This window comes from Rhinoraja longicauda, chromosome 4 (genome assembly GCF_053455715.1).
Source record: "Rhinoraja longicauda isolate Sanriku21f chromosome 4, sRhiLon1.1, whole genome shotgun sequence".
NCBI lineage: Eukaryota > Metazoa > Chordata > Chondrichthyes > Rajiformes > Arhynchobatidae > Rhinoraja > Rhinoraja longicauda.
This window is the reverse complement of record NC_135956.1, coordinates 91981589-91998445: the sequence shown is the minus strand read 5'-3', so window position 1 is coordinate 91998445 and position 16857 is coordinate 91981589. Positions and strand designations below refer to the sequence as shown.

The 16857-nt window shown below is 51.6% G+C and overlaps 1 protein-coding gene across 1 annotated transcript in view; it reads left to right on the top strand.

Moving 5' to 3' along the window:
- crhr2 (corticotropin releasing hormone receptor 2) overlaps window positions 1-16857 on the top strand; it is a 56144-nt gene that overhangs the window by 18974 nt on the left and 20313 nt on the right. The window contains exons 2-4 of the mRNA XM_078398390.1: window positions 7633-7718; window positions 14592-14707; window positions 16855-16857. The exon at window positions 16855-16857 is cut by the window's right edge and continues 115 nt beyond it. Of these exons, the coding sequence (XP_078254516.1) occupies window positions 7710-7718; window positions 14592-14707; window positions 16855-16857 (128 nt within the window). The 5' untranslated portion in view covers window positions 7633-7709. The remainder of the gene's footprint in view (window positions 1-7632; window positions 7719-14591; window positions 14708-16854) is intronic.

Sequence of the window (16857 nt, the reverse complement as noted above, 5' to 3'; positions counted from 1 at the left end):
ACATAGGTTCAAGGTGAAGGGGAAAACATTTAATAGGAATCCGAGGGGTAACTTTTCCACACAGAGGGTGGTGGGTGTATGGAACGAGCTGCCGGAGGAGGTAGTTGAGGCTGGGACTATCCCAACGTTTAAGAAACAGTTGGACAGGTACGTGGATAGGACGGGTTTGGAGGGATATGGACCAAGCGCAGGCAGGTGGGACTAGTGTAGCTGGGACATTGTTGTCCGGTGTGGACAAGTTGGGCCGAAGGGCCTGTTTCCACGCTGTATCACTCTATGACTCTGTGACTCTATGATGGAGCTGTTTCCAAACCGTGCTGTGATGCATCCTGATAAAATGCTCTCTCCAGCACATCTGTAGAAGTTGGTGAGGGGTGTTGGGGACGTGCTGAACTTCCTCAGCCGTGTAAGGAAGTGTTGATGTGCTTAGATGGCGTTGCTTCTGTTTGGCTGCTCCTGGACAAGCTGCTGGTGATATTTACTCATCAGAACTTGAAGGGAAATCAAGAACCAGAGGACATGGGTTTAAGGTGAGGGGGAGAAGGTTTAGGGCGGTCACGGTAGCACAGCGGTAGAGTTGCTGCCTCACAGCACCGGAGACCCGGGTTCCATCCCAACTACGGGCGCTGTCTGTACACTAACACTATCCTACACACACTAGGGACAATTTTTACATTTCACCAAGCCATTTAACCTACAAACCTGCACGTCTTTGGAGTGTGGGAGGAAACCGAAGATCTCGGAGAAAACCCACGCAGGTCACGGGGAGAACGTACAAACTCCGTACAGACAGCACCTGTAGTCGGGATGGAACCCGGGTCTCCGGCGCTGCATTCGCTGTAAGGCACCATGTGTATGGTAGTGTTAGTGTGTGGGGATCGCTGGTCGGCACGGACTCAATGGGCCAAATACAAGCAAGTAGGACTAGAGTGGATGGGGCATGTTGGCTAGCATGGGCAATGGGCCGAAGGGCCTATTTCTGTGCTGTATGACCCCGTGTGCAACTTTCCTGTGGTCAATAGACAATAGGTGCAGGAGGAGGCCATTTGGCCCTTCGAGCCAGCGCCGCCATTCAATGTGATCATGGCTGATCATTCTCAATCAGTACCCTGTTCTTGCCTTCTCCCCATACCCCCTGACTCCGCTATCCTTAAGAGCTTTATCTAGCTCTCTCTTGAATGCATTCAGAGAATTGGCCTCCACTGCCTTCTGAGGCAGAGAATTCCGCAGATTCACAACTCTCTCTCTGACTGAAGAAGCTTTTCCTCATCTCAGTTGTAAATGGCCTACCCCTTATTTCTTAAACTGTGGCCCCTGGTTCTGGACTCCCCCAACATTGGGAACATGTTTCCTGCCTCTAATGTGTCCAACCCCTTAATAATCTTATACGTTTCGATAAGATCCCCTCTCATCCTTCTAAATTCCAGTGTATCCAGTGTATATGGTTGTGACTTTGGGAAGCGTGCTATGAAATACTCTGCCAGTGTTGGTGCTAATCTATAAATAAAATGATCCGAATAACTTTCCCAACAAGACCCCTGCTGCCCGTTAAAATTTAAAAACCTTATTAGAAATAAATGAGGAAGGATGGTTAAAAACACAATTGATGGCGCAGTAATAATTCAGAAGCCTCGAGCCGCTGGAAGCTAAAGGTTGACATGAGTTTGTAGGGAATGGAGGTTATGGATGATGTGCAGAAAGATAAGAGTTTCCTTTAGTTTATTGTTGGTCTTGGCATCATGTCCAGCACCGCCATTGTGGGCCGAAGGGCCTGTTCCTGCAGGGTCCTGTTCTATAATTCTATGAAATAAGGACGGCATGGTGGCGCACCGGTAGAGTTGCCGCCTTACAGCGAATGCAGCGCTGGAGACCCGGGTTCCATCCAGGGCTTGTATACACTGGAATTTAGAAGGATGAGAGGGGATCTTATCGAAACGTATAACATTATTATTAAGGGGTTGGACACGTTAGAGGCAGGAAACATGTTCCCAATGTTGGGGGAGTCCAAACCAAGAGGCCACAGTTTAAGAATAAGGGGTAGGCCATTTAGAACGGAGATGAGGAAAAACTTTTTCAGTCAGAGAGTTGTGAATCTGTGGAATTCTCTGCCTCAGAAGGCAGTGGAGGCCAATTCTCTGAATGCATTCAAGAAAGAGCTAGATAGAGCTCTTAAAGATAGCAGAGTCAGGGGGTATGGGGAGAAGGCAGGAACAGGGTACTGATTGTGGATGATCAGCCATGATCACATTGAATGGTGGTGCTGGCTCGAAGGGCCAAATGGCCTCCTCCTGCACCTATTGTCTATTGTCTATTGTCATCCTGACTACGGGTGCTGTCTGTACGGAGTTTGCACGTTCTCCCCGTGACCTGCGTGGGTCTTCTCCAAGATCTTCGGTTTCCTCCCACACTCCAATGGCGTGCAGGTTTGTAGGTTAATTGGCTTGGTAAATGTAAAAATTGTCCCTCGTGTGTGTAGGATAGTGTTAGTGTGCGGGGATCGCTGGTCGGCGCGGACTCGGTGGGCCGAAAGGGCCTGTTTCCGTGCTGTATCTCTAAACTAAACTAATCAGGAAATGTTTACTTTGTTTAGAGATATGGCACGGAGACAGGCCCTTCGGCCCATCAAGTCCGTGCCGACCAGCGATCCCCCCACACTAACACTATCCTACACACACTAGGGACAATTTACAATCCTTACCAAAGCCAATTAACCTACAAACCTGTACGTCTTTGGAAGAAACTGGAGCATCTGGGCAAAACTCCCACGCATGTCACGGGGATAACGTACAAACTCCATACAGACAGCACCGGTAGTCAGGATGGAACCCGGGTCTCCGGCGCTGTGAGGCAGCAACTCTACCGCTGCGCCACCGTGCCGCCCAGCACTGGTTCAAACACTCAGTTAGTCAGGCAGGATTGGCGGACAGAGAACGCAAGGGGCTGTTCCATGTTTAGAGGGACATCAAGGAGACTGGCCCTTCGGCCCACTGGGGCCATGCCAACCATCGATCGATCATCCGTTCACACTTGGTCTATGTTATCTAGGGTTGCCAGGACATCCCGTATATTGGGCTAAATTGGGTAGTCCCGTATGGGACCGCCCTTGTCCCGTATTAGGCCTGGGTGACAGCGTAGGCCCGGACTCTGTAGGCCCGGACTCTGTAGGCCCGGACTCTGTAGGCCCGGACTCTGTAGGCCCGGATGCTGTAGACCCGGACAGTGTAGGCCCGGACTCTGTAGGTCCCGACAGTTTAGGTCCCGACATTCTAGGCTTCCGAAATTTCAGCTCTGGACAGTGTAGGCCCAGACAGTGCACGTGACAGTAAACGGAACTAAATTCCTGTCTCTGGTCTTCGGGGGACGAGCAGTGACCATCTTGGTCGGTGTTACCTTGTGGAAACTGAAAGAAGAAATAAACATCCACTACACATAGGTTGCCAACTGTCCCGTATTAGCCGGGACATCCCATATTTTGGGCTAAATTGGTTTGTCCCATACGACACCGCCCTTGTCCTGTATTAGGCTCGGGGGGCGCTGTAGGCCTGAATGCTGTCAGCCCGGACTCCGTAGGTCCGGACACCGTAGGCCCGAACAGTGTAGGCCCGGACAGTGTAGGCCTGGACAGTGTAGGCCCGGACACTGTAGGCCTGGACAGTGTAGGGGACACTGTAGGTTTGGACAATGTAGGCCCGGATACTGTAGGCCCGGACACCGTAGGCCCGGACACCGTAGGCCTGGACACCGTAGGCCCGGACACCGTAGGCCCGGACACCGTAGGCCCGGACAGTGTAGGCCCGGACACTGTAGGCCTGGACAGTGTAAATCCAGAGGCACGGGCGCTGCCTAACGGAGGTTGCGTAGCAACCCGCCTCCCGGCCCGGGCAGCTGCCATTGGTGTAGCGGGAGCACGTGGCCGCTGGCTGGGTGAGGTCACGTGGAGCACGGGGCGGTGACGTCCATTATTTGGGATGGAGATAGTTGGCAACCCCTAAGGTGAGGACAGGTTGTGCAGCAATTTCCAATGATTACTGAGGCATTTGGTTAATAGTTTAATGAATGTACACGAGGAGAGAGGAAACAAACAGAGGGGCCGGTACTGTGCTGCCGTGACCTGCTGAGAAACCCCAGCAGTTATGTTTGTTGTTCATTCTAAACATTCACATTAGCACATCAGGCAATTAGCTGTGTACAAAGCACTAATCGTAGCACAGCAGGTCTTATGTGAACTCCTCCCCTTCCTTCCATCCATCTCCCCAGCTTCTCTTTTACTTTAGAGATACAGCGTAGAATCAGCCCCTTCGGCCCATCTACTCAATTCGGACCTTTATTGACCATCTAGTCCATGCTTTATTGAAACACAAAAGATTATTAATGGATTGGACACGCTAGAGGCAGGAAACATGTTCCCGATGTTGGGGGAGTCCAGAACCAGGGGCCACAGTTTAAGAATAAGGGGTAGGACATTTAGAACGGAGATGAGGAAGAACTTTTTCACCCGGTGAGTTGTGATAGACTCGGCTTGTACCGGATAGACTCGGCTTGTACTCGCTGGAATTTAGAAGATTGAGGGGGGATCTTATAGAAACTTACAAAATTCTTAAGGGGTTGGACAGGCTAGATGCAGGAAGATTGTTCCCGATGTTGGGGAAGTCCAGAACAAGGGGTCACAGTTTAAGGATAAGGGGGAAGTCTTTTAGGACCGAGATGAGAAAGTTTTTTTTCACACAGAGTGTGGTGAATCTGTGGAATTCTCTGCCACAGAAGGTAGTTGAGGCCAGTTCATTGGCTATATTTAAGAGGGAGTTAGATGTGGCTCTTGTGGCTAAAGGGATCAGGGGGTATGGAGAGAAGGCAGGTACGGGTTACTGAGTTGGATGTTCAGCCATGATCATATTGAATGGCGGTGCAGGCTCGAAGGGCCGAAGGGCCTACTCCTGCACCTATTTTCTATGTTTCTATGAATCTGTGGAATTCTCTGCCTCAGAAGGTAGTGGAGGCCAATTCTCTGGATGCTTTCAAGACCGAGTTAGAGCTCTTAAGAATAGCGGAGTCAGGGGGTATGGGGAGAAGGCAGGAACGGGGTACTGATTGTGGATGATCAGCCATGATCATATTGAATGGCGGTGCTGGCGGGAAGGGCCGAATGGCCTCCTCCTGCACCTATTGTCTATTGACCAGCGATCACCCGTTCAAACTAGTTCCATGTTATCCCACTTTCTCGTCCACTCCCTACACACCATGGGGCAATTTACAGAGGGGCCGATTAACCTACAAAGCTGCACGTCTTTGGAGTGTGGGAGGAAACCGGAGCACCCAGAGAAAACCCACGCAGGTCACGGGGAGAAGGTACAAACTCCGTACTGACAGCACCCGTAGTCGGGATGGAGCCCGGGTCTCCGGCGCTGTGAGGCAGCAACTCTACCGCTGTGCCACCGTGCCGCTCTGTTGAATAACTCTTGAAAATCTCTGTTGCAGGATTTAAGTGATTAACATGTACTGTTCTATTTTTACCTCCCTTTTTCACAAGAAATATCTGTGTGTACAGGAAGAATTGTTGGAGAGAAAACTAAAGTGCGTGAAATTTGTTAGGTGGTGTTAATATGGACCCTGTTATCTTCGTTAGATTGTTTCACTCCATGGCATTAATCATTTCCTTGCTTCTATCTTCTTGTTTCCTCTCCAAAATCTCCATAAAATTTCACTGGGTGAATCTCAAAATAATATCCAAAGTTTTGCTGAGTGAATCTCAAATGATACTCAATGATTTGAGTACAGGAGTAAAGAGGTCCTTCTGCAGTTGTACAGGGCCCTGGTGAGACCACATCTGGAGTGTGCAGTTTTGGTCTCCTAATTTGAGGAAGGACATCCTTGCTATTGAGCGTAGTTTCACCAGGTTAATCCCCGGGATGGCGGGACTGTCATATGAGGAAAGATTGGAAAGGCTGGGCTTGTATTCACTGGAGTTTAGAAGGATGAGAGGGGATCTTACAGAGGCGTATAAAATTGTGAAAGGACTGGACAAGCTAGATGCAGGAAAAATGTTCCCAATGTTGGGGGAGTCAAGAACCAGGGGACACAGTCTAAGAATAAATGGGAGGCCATTTAAAACTGAGGTGAGAAAAAAACTTTTTCACCCAGAGAGTTGTGAATCTGTGGAATTCTCTGCCACAGAGGGCAGTGGAGGCCGATTCACTGGATGAATTTAAAAGAGAGTTAGATAGAGCTCTAGGGGCTAGTGGAATCAAGGGATATGGGGAGAAGGCAGGCACGGGTTACTGATTGTGGATGATCAGCCTTGATCACAATGAATGGCGGTGCTGGCTCGAAGGGCCAAATGGTCACCTCCTGTTTACAATAGACAATAGGTGCAGGAATAGGCCATTCGGCCCTTCGAGCCAGCACCGCCATTCAATCTGATCATGGCTGATCATTCTCAATCATTACCCTGTTCCTGCCTTCTCCCCATACCCCCTGACTCCGCTATCATTAAGAGCTCTATCGAACACTCTTACAAACATCCAGAGAATTGGCCTCCACTACCTTCTGAGGCAGGGAATTCCACAGATTCACAACTCTCTGGGTGAAGAAGTTTTTCCCTCTCTCAGTTCTAAATGGCCTACCCCTTATTCTTTCACTGTGGCCCCTGATTCTGGACTCCCCCAACATCGGGAATTTTTTTCCTTCCTCTAGCGTGTCCAACCCCTTAACAATATTACATGTTCTCCGCCATCCTTGGTTCCAGAGCCTTTCCGGATTATCCGTGTTGCCCGAACAACTGAGGTCACGGCCTCTGAGAGGAGTCCAACGGTACTGGAACGTTCCGCCTAGGCCGCTGAGTGGGGTGGGGGGGGGGGGGGGGGGGAGGCTGAGATACGGGCGAGGCAACGTCGGCTGTGGAAGTCGGTAATGGGAACGGATCTGCTGGCTCGGGCCGGGCCGGAGTTCTAGAGCCCTGGCCACAGGAGCAGAATTAGGCCATTCAGCCCACATTCCAGAGACCTCAGGTGCAGTCGTTTTGGAGTTTGCACGTTCTCCCTACGACTGTGAGTTTCTTACGTGTGGTCCGGTTTCCCCCCACATGCTAACGCTGATTAATCGGCCCCTCTGTAAATCACCCCCCAGTGTGCAGGAAGTGGATGAGAAAGTGGGATAACATGGAACTAGTGTGGGGGTGTGAACGATGGTTAACATGCACGCGGTCGGTCGGCTGAAAGGCCCGTTTCCAAGCTGTGTCCTACTACCAATCTACCAATCAATCCTAGCAGGATTATTACATGCTGTGGAACGTGACAATTTTATGCAATGAAGCAAAAGGTTAGCTAATCAAACCTCTCTTGTTAAAATCAAGCACTCTTGTAATACTTGTGTAGACACAGAGTGCTGGAGTAACTCAGCGGGTCAGGCAGCATCTGTGGAGAACATGGATAGGTGACGTTTCACAGAGTGCTGGTGTAACTCAGCGGGTCAGGCAGCATCTGTGGAGAACATGGATCGGTGACGTTTCACAAAGTGCTGGAGTAACTCAGCAGGTCAGGCAGCAAAGCTACCGTGCTGCCCAAACCAAGTTGTGATGCATCCTGATTTTATATTTAAGACCGGACCAATGATTTTTGCTCTGCTCTTGTGTTTCAGGAAGCGTGTACAGAGAGTGCAGTGGAAATGGAACGTGGGCATCGAGGATCAATTACTCCCACTGTGAGCCCCTCCAGATGGAGCAGGTCAGTCAGCAGCCCGGCCTCAAACGGGGAAACACTGTGCGTGGCCTTCACCTCCAGCCCCATCACCAGAGATCCGTCTGGTAGACCTGAATCTGCTTCACCCTTCACAATGCCCATCATTCCCAGGCCCTGACCATCAACTCAGGGTTGCCAACTGTCCCGTATTAGCCGGGACATCCCGTATTTTGGGCTAAAGTGGTTTGTCCCGTACGGGACCGCCCTTGTCCCGTATTAGGCCCGGGGGGGCGCTGTAGGCCCGGACACTGTAGGCCCGGACACTGTAGGCCCAGACACTGTAGGTCCGGACACTGTAGGACCGGACACTGTAGGCCCGGACACTGTAGGCCCGGACAGTGTAGACCCGGACACTGTAGGCCCGGACACTGTAGGCCCGGACACTGTAGGCCCGGACACTGTAGGCCCGGACAGTGTAGGCCCGGACACTGTAGGCCCAGACAGTGTAGGCCCGGACACTGTAGGCCCGGACACTGTAGGCCCGGACACTGTAGGCCCGGACGCTGTAGGTCCTCGACACTGTAGACCCGGACACTGTAGGCCCGGACGCTGTAGGCCCGGACACTGTAGGCCCGGACGCTGTAGGCCCTGGACACTGTAGGCCCGGACACTGTAGGCCCTGGACACTGTAGGCCCGGACGCTGTAGGCCCGGACAGTGTAGGCCCGGATACTGTAGGCCCTGGACACTGTAGGCCCAGACACTATAGGCCCGGTTGCAGCAGGCTGTTGGTGTGTTGTACTATTAGTTCCGAAGATAGACACAAAAAGTTGGAGTAACTCAGCGGGTCAGGCAGCATCTCTGGAGAACATGGACAGGTGACGTTTCGGGTCGAGTCCCTTCTTCAGACTATCAGTTCCCCTGATCAGCGTATTGTGTATGTTCCTAGGCAGCGTCACTGGCATGCATCCAAGTGTAGACACAAAATGCTGGAGTAACTCAGCGGGACAGGCAGCATCTCGGGAGAGAAGGAATGGGTGATGTTTCGGGACCCGTAACGTCACCCATTCCTTCTCTCCAGAGATGCTGCCTGACCCGCTGAGTTACTCCAGCATTTTGTGTCTACCTTCAATTTAAACCAGCATCTGCAGTTTTTTCCGAAGCATCCAAGGGGGATTGATTAAAGTCAAAGGGGATGAAATTCATGTATAAACTAGCTTCTAATTAAAAACAACGATCACACACCATTGGAACACTGCAGAGTGTTGGATTGGATTGTAAATCTAACCCACTCTGAGGGGAATATTAAACACGCACTTTATAAACATCAAATAAATCTGCAGGAATATAGTTTTTCTTGGTCATCAGAGATAGACACAAAATGCTGGAGTAATTGAGGAGAGGGAGGGGAGGTGATGTTACTGATGATCACGGGGATTTTCGGAGTTTCAGGACACCTGGAAAATCAGTGAGAAACAGAAAATAGGTGCAGGAGGAGGCCATTCGGCCCTTCGAGCCAGCACCGCCATTCATTGTGATCATGGCTGATCATCCACAATCAGTAACCCGTGCCTGCCTTCTCCCCATATCCCTTGATTCCGTTAGCCCCTAGAGCTCTATCTAGCTCTCTCTTGAATACATCCAATGAATTGGTCTCCACTGCCTTCTGTGGCAGAGAATTCCACAGATTCACAACTCTCTGGGTGAAAAAGTTTTTCCTCATCTCAGTCCTAAATGGCCCACCCGTTATTCATGAACTGTGACCCCTGGTTCTGGACTCCCCCAACATTAGGAACATCTTTCCCGTATCTAGCCAATCCCTTAAGAATTTTATATGTTTCTATAAGATCCCCTCTCATCATTCTAAATTCCAGCGAATACAAGCCCAGTTGACCCATTCTTTCATCATATGTCAGTCCAGCCATCCCAGGAATTAACCTGGTGAACCTACGCTGCACTCCATCAATAGCAATAATGTCCTTCCTCAAATTAGGAGACCAAAATTTGCACACAATACTCCAGGTGCAGTCTCACCAGGGCACTGTACAACTGCAGTAAGACCTCCTTGCTCCTAAACTCAAATCCACTTGCAATAAAGGCCAACATGCCATTAGCTTTCTTCACTGCCTGCTGTACCTGCATGCTTCCTTTCAGTGACTGATGTACAAGCACACCCAGGTAATAATCTGCCTTCCTGATCTTGCCACCAATGTGGATAACCTCACATTTATCCACATTATATTGTATCTGCCATGCACATGCCCACTCACCCAATCCAAGTCACCCTGCAGCCTCATAGCATCCTCATCGCAGCTCACACTGCCATCCAGCTTTGTGTCATCCGCAAACTTGGAGAGGTCACATTTAATTCCGTCATCTCAATCGTTAATATATATATTGTAAATAACTGGGGTCCCAGCACCGAGCCTTGCGGTACCCCACTAGTCACTGCCTGCCATTCTGAAAAGGACCCGTTAATTCCTACTCTTTGCTTCCTGTCTGCCAACCAGTTCTATCCATGTCAATACCTTAATCTCGTAAGAACGTTAGCAAGTAGTCACATAGCATTGTAACAGGCCCTTCAGCCCAACTTACTCACACCAACCAACATGCCCCATCTAGACTTGTCCCACCCGCCCACCTTTGGCCCATATCTCTCTGAGCCTGTCCTATGCATGTGCCTGTCTAAATGTCTTTTAGACATGTTATAGTGGCTGCCTCAACTACCTCTTCCTGCAGCTCGTTCCATACTAGGCGTGCTAATTATCCCGCATTAGCCGGGACATCCTGCATTTTGGGCCAAATTTGTTTGTCCCATACGGGGCGCCCTTGTCCCGTATTAGGCCCGGGAGGGGTGCTGTAGGCCCGGACACTGTAGGCCCGGAGGCCTGGGCGTTGCCTAACAGAGGTTGCGTAGCAACCCGCCTCCTGGCTCAGTTGGCCGCCATTGGTGGAGCGGGAGCACGCGGCCGCTGGCTGGGTGAGGTCACGTGGGGGCGCGGGGCGGTGACGTCACCTTGTCCCTTATTTGGGAGTGAGATAGTTGGCACCCCGACCCACGCAGGTCTCGGGGAGAACATCCGAACTCCGTACGGACAGCACCCGAAGTCGGGATCAAACCCGGGTCCCTGGTGCCGTGAGGCAGCAGCTCTACCCGCTGTGCCACCGTGCCGCCCAATAGGGGCGACCAGAACTGCACACAATACTCAGCCTGAGCCTGACCAAAGGCCCACAGAGATGGCATGTGAAGCGTGTGATCCTCACCTCCTCCAGGGGGCTGCCTGAGAATGTAGCTCAGCACATTCCCATCGCCAGGGGCAACAGAATCAGTCCAAACATGAAAGTAATTCCCTCTGACAGCCACGCGATAGCTGTAATAAACTGCTTGTGATTTGAATCAACTCAAGGATGTGATTGAACTTGTCCCCATTGTTGCCAAGTAAGGACCTAAGGCAGCAGGATGAAACATTCCATTTTATCTACAACTTTGGTGTAATCTTAGTTTTGTTTAGTTTGTAGTTGCCACGTAGGGGTTGCCAACTATCTCACTCCCAAATACGGGACAAGGTGACGTCACCGCCCCGCGCCCCACGTGACCTCACCCAGCCAGCGGCCACGTGCTCCCCCTCCACCAATGGCGGCCGCCCAGGCCGGGAGGCGGGTTGCTAAACAACCTCCGTTAGGCGGCGCCCAGGCCTCAGGACCTGCAGTGTCCGGGGCCTGCAGTGTCCGGGCCTACAGTGTCCGGATCTACAGTGTCCGGGCCTACAGCGCCCCCTGGGTCCAATACGGGACATGGGCGGTCCCGTACGGGACAAACCGATTTAGCCCAAAATGCGGGATGTCCCGGCTAATACGGGACAGTTGGCAACCCTAGTGTCACATGTACTGAATTGCAAGGTGTGGGGTCCTGGGTTGCTCAACCTCTCCACAGCTCAGGCCCTCGAGCCTCGGCCACATCTGGCTGAAGGAGTAGACAATAGGTGCAGGAGGAGGCCATTCGGCCCTTCGAGCCAGCACCACCATTCAATGTGATCATGGCTGATCATTCTCAATCAGTACCCCGTTCCTGCCTTCTCCCCATACCCCCTGACTCCGCTATCATTAAGAGCTCTATCTAGTTCTCTCTTGAATGCACTCAGAGAATTGGCCTCCACTGCCTTCTGAGGCAGAGAATTCCACAGATTCACCACTCTGAGTGAAAAAGGTTTTCCTCATCTCCGTTCTAAATGGCCTACCCCTTATTCTTAAACTGTGGCCCCTGGTTCTGGACTCCCCCAACATTGGGAACATGTTTCCTGCCTCTAACGTGTCCAACCCCTTAATAATCTTATACGTTTCGATAAGATCTCCTCTCATCCTTCTAAATTCCAGTGTAAACAAGCCTAGTCAAATGTGTTCCGATTCGTCTGTTCACGGTGGTGCAGCGGGTGGAGCTGCTGCCTCACAGCGCCAGAGCCCCGGTTATATCCTGACCTCGGGTGCTGTCTGCGTGGAGTTCGCACGTTCTCCTCGTGACAGCGTGGGTTTCCTCCGGGTGCTCCGGTTTTCCACCCATTTCCCAAAGATGTGAGGGTATGCAGGTTAATGGGCCCCTCTGTAAATTGCCCCCTCGTGTGTAGGGAGTGGATGAGAAAGTGGGATAACATAGAACTCGTGTGAACGGGGGATCGCTGGTCGGCGTGGACCCGGTGGGCTGAAGGGCCTGTTTCCACGCTGTATCTCTAAACTCTATCAGGAATACAGTTGTGTAAATAAAGGCCTCTGCTGGAACACTGCACTGCACGACAAGCGAGCACTTGACTCAAGCTACTGGAAGGTCAGCCTCATAGTTAGCGGGCATGCCTATAAGTAGATCAAAAATCAAACTGGCTCTGCTTGTCAACCTCACACGCACATAAATCCCGGGACAGCATCTGAACAGATGGACAATAGACAATAGGTGCAGGAGGAGGCCATTCGGCCCTTCGAGCCAGCACCGCCATTCATTGTGATCATGGCTGATCATCCACAATCAGTAACCTGTGTCTCACCTATCCATGTTCTCCACAGATGCTGCCTGACCCGCTGAGTTACTCCAGTACTCTGTGTCCATCAGTGGTGCAGCAGGTAGATCTGCTGCCTTGCAGCTCAGAGACCCAGGTTCGATCCTGACCTCTGTGCAGAGTTTGCACGTTTCGGTTTATTATTGTCAAGTGTACTGAGGTACAGGGTAGAAGCTTTGTTGTGCATGCTATCCAAACTCATATGATAACACTGTACATAAATGTTTTCAAGATACAGTTAGATTTAGCTCTTAGGGCTAACAGAATCAAGGGATATGGGGAGAAGGCAGGAACGGGGTACTGATTGTGGATGATCAGCCATGATCACAGTGAATGGCGGTGCTGGCTCGAAGGGCCAAATGGCCTCTTCCTGCACCGATTATGTTTCTAAATACAATCAAGTCAAACTCCAGCACAACAGGTGGGGCAAAGGGGCAGATACAGAGTGCAGAATATAGTTCTCAGCGTTGTAGCGCACCAGTTCCACAGACAAAGTCCAATGTCCGCAATGGGGTCGAGGTGAATCGGACAGTACCCCAGCTTATGGAAGGGCCGTCCAGAAGCCTGATCACAGAGGGGAAGGGGCTGTTGCTGAGTCTGGTGGTGCGCGCTTTCAAGCTTCTGTACCTTCTGCCGGGCGGGAGAGGGGAGAAGGAGGAATGGCCGGGGTGGGACACGGACACGGACACGGACACGGACACGGACACGGACACGGACACGGACACGGACACGTCTCTGACCAGGGTGGGACACGGACACGGACACGTCTCTGACCAGGGTGGGACACGGACATGTCTCTGACCAGGGTGGGACACGGACACGGACACGTCTCTGACCAGGGTGGGACTCGGACACGTCTCTGACCAGGGTGGGACACGGACACGTCTCTGACCAGGGTGGGACACGGACACGTCTCTGACCAGGGTGGGACACGGACACGGACACGTCTCTGACCAGGGTGGGACTCGGACACGTCTCTGACCAGGGTAGGACACGGACACGGACACGTCTCTGACCAGGGTGGGACACGGACACGTCTCAGACCAGGGTGGGACACGGACACGTCTCTGACCAGGGTGGGACTCGGACACGTCTCTGACCAGGGTGGGACACGGACACGTCTCTGACCAGGGTGGGACACGGACACGTCTCTGACCAGGGTGGGACACGGACACGTCTCTGACCAGGGTGGGACACGGACACGTCTCTGACCAGGGTGGGACACGGACACGTCTCTGACCAGGGTGGGACACGGACACGTCTCTGACCAGGGTGGGACACGGACACGTCTCTGACCAGGGTGGGACACGGACACGTCTCTGACCAGGGTGGGACACGGACACGTCTCTGACCAGGGTGGGACAAGTCCAATGTCCAAACCGTTTACAAACCAGGTCATGTCTGACGGCTGTGAGTCACAAAACGGGCAAGGGCTTCATCGGGAAAAAGACCACCATTAACATTTTCTGTGACTTGTGCCACAGTCGACCTTCTGTCGGTTCGGACCAGACGGGATAGCCTTCGTTGCCCTCGCGCATCGATGAGCCTTGGGCGCCCAACACCCTGCCTGTCGCCGGTTTGTGGTTTGTCCCTCCTCGGACCACTGTCGGTCGGTACTCACCACTGCTGACCGGGAGCACCCCACAAGCCTTGCCGTTTCACAGATGCTCTGACCCACTCGTCTGGCCAGAACAATTTGGCCCTTGTCAAAGTCGCTCAGGTCTTTACTCCTGCATCCAACACGTCAACTTCAAGAACTGACTGTTCACTTGCTGCCTAATATATCCCACCCCTTGACAGGTGCCATTGTAACAAGATAATCAATGTGATTCACTTGGCCTGTCAGTGGTCATGATGTTTGCGTTTGATTGCAGAAATCGTTTGAGGTCTATGAGGTCCACTATCGGATTGTCCTGATCATCAACTACCTGGGTCACTCCGTCTCCACGGCTGTCCTGCTCGTTGCCTTCGTGGTCTTCCTGTGCTTGAGGTACGTAACAGTCTCCGTCAATGAAGGAACGAACTTACGCACGAGCGTCTACAACCGGCTACACACAGAAGCCTTCGCACTGTACCTCAGTTCACGTGACAATAAACTCAACTCAACTATGACAGACGGCAGTTACGGTGGCGTGGCGGTAGAGTTGCCGCCTCACAGCGAATGCAGCGCCGGAGACCCGGGTTCCATCCCGACTACGGGAGCCGTCTGTACGGAGTTTGTACGTTCTCCCCGTGACCTGCGTGGGTTTTCTCCGAGATCTTCGGTTTCCTCCCACACTCCAAAGACGTGCAGGTTTGTGGGTTAATCGGCTTGGTCAATGTAAAAATTGTCCCTAGTGGGTGTAGGATAGTGTCAGTGTGCGGGATGTCCCGGCTTCGAGCCAGCACTGCCATTCATTGTGATCATGGCTGATCATCCACAATAAACGGGTCCTTTTCGGAATGGCAGGCAGTGACTAGTGGGGTACCGCAAGGCTCAGTGCTGGGACCCCAGTTATTAACAGTGTATATTAATGATTTGGACGAGGGAATTAAATGCAACGTCTCTAAGTTTGCGGATGACACGAAGCTGGGTGGCAGTGTTAACTGCGAGGAGGATGCTAGGAGGCTGCAGAGTGACTTGGATAGATTAGGCGAGTGGGCAAATGCATGGCAGATGCAATATAATGTGGATAAATGTGAGGTTATCCACTTTGGTGGCAAGAACAGGAAAGCAGAGTATTACCTGAATGGTGACCGATTGGGAGAAGGGGAGATGCAACGTGACCTGGGTGTCATGGTGCACCAGTCATTGAAAGCAAGCATGCAGGTGCAGCAGGCAGTGAAGAAAGCGAATGGTATGTTGGCATTCATAGCAAGAGGATTTGAGTTTAGGAGCAGGGAGGTTCTGCTGCAGTTGTACAGGGCCTTGGTGAGACCGCACCTGGAGTATTGTGTGCAGTTTTGGTCTCCTAACCTGAGGAAAGACGTTCTTGCCTTAGAGGGAGTACAGAGAAGGTTCACCAGATTGATCCCTGGGATGGCGGGACTTTCATATGAGGAAAGACTGGATAGACTGGGCTTGTACTCGCTGGAATTTAGAAGACTGAGGGGGGATCTTATAGAAACATATAAAGTTCTTAAGGGGTTGGAGAGGCTAGATGCGGGAAGATTGTTCCCGATGTTGGGGGAGTCCAGAACCAGGTGTCACAGCTTAAGGATAAGGGGGAAGTCTTTTAGGACCGAGATGAGAAAACATTTCTTCACACAGAGAGTGGTGAGTCTGTGGAATTCTCTGCCACAGAAGGTAGTTGAGGCCAGTTCATTGGCTATATTTAAGAGGGAGTTAGATGTGGCCCTTTTTGCTAAAGGGATCAGGGGGTATGGAGAGAAGGCAGGTACAGGCTACTGAGCTGGATGATCAGCCATGATCATATTGAATGGCGGTGCAGGCTCGAAGGGCCGAATGGCCTACTCCTGCACCTATTTTCTATGTTTCTATGTTTCTAATCAGTAACCCGTGCCTGCCTTCTCCCCATATCCCTTGATTCCACTAGCCCCTAGAGCTCTATCTAACTCTCTTTTAAATCCATCCAGTGAATTGGCCTCCACTGCCCTCTGTGGCAGAGAATTCCACAGATTCACAACTCTCTGGGTGAAAAATGTTCTCTCACCTCAGTTTTAAATGGCCTCCCCTTTATTCTTAGACTGTGGTCCCTGTTTCTGGACTCCCCCAACAATTTTTCCTGCATCTAGCTTGTCCAGTCCTTTTATAATTTTGTGCCTCTCTATAAGATCCCCTCTGATCCGTCTAAACTCCAGTGAATACAAGGCCGGTCTTTCCAATCTTTCCTCACATGACCGTCCCGCCTTCCCGGGGATTAACTTGGTGAACCTACGCTGCACTGACTCAATAGCAAGGACGTCCTTCCTCAAATTAGGAGACCAAAACTGCGCACAATACTCCAGATATGGTCTCACCATTGCCCTGTACAACTGCAGAAGGACCTCTTTGCTCCTGTACTCAAACGCAAGGGCCCAGAGTTGTGCAACTCCGTTTTATCTTGTCCGTAAATGACCAGGTCCAGTGCTTCCACCACTAGCCGGTGTAGTGACGTTGTTGATCTGTCCGCTGTGTCTCTGTGTTGGCTACTGCAGGAG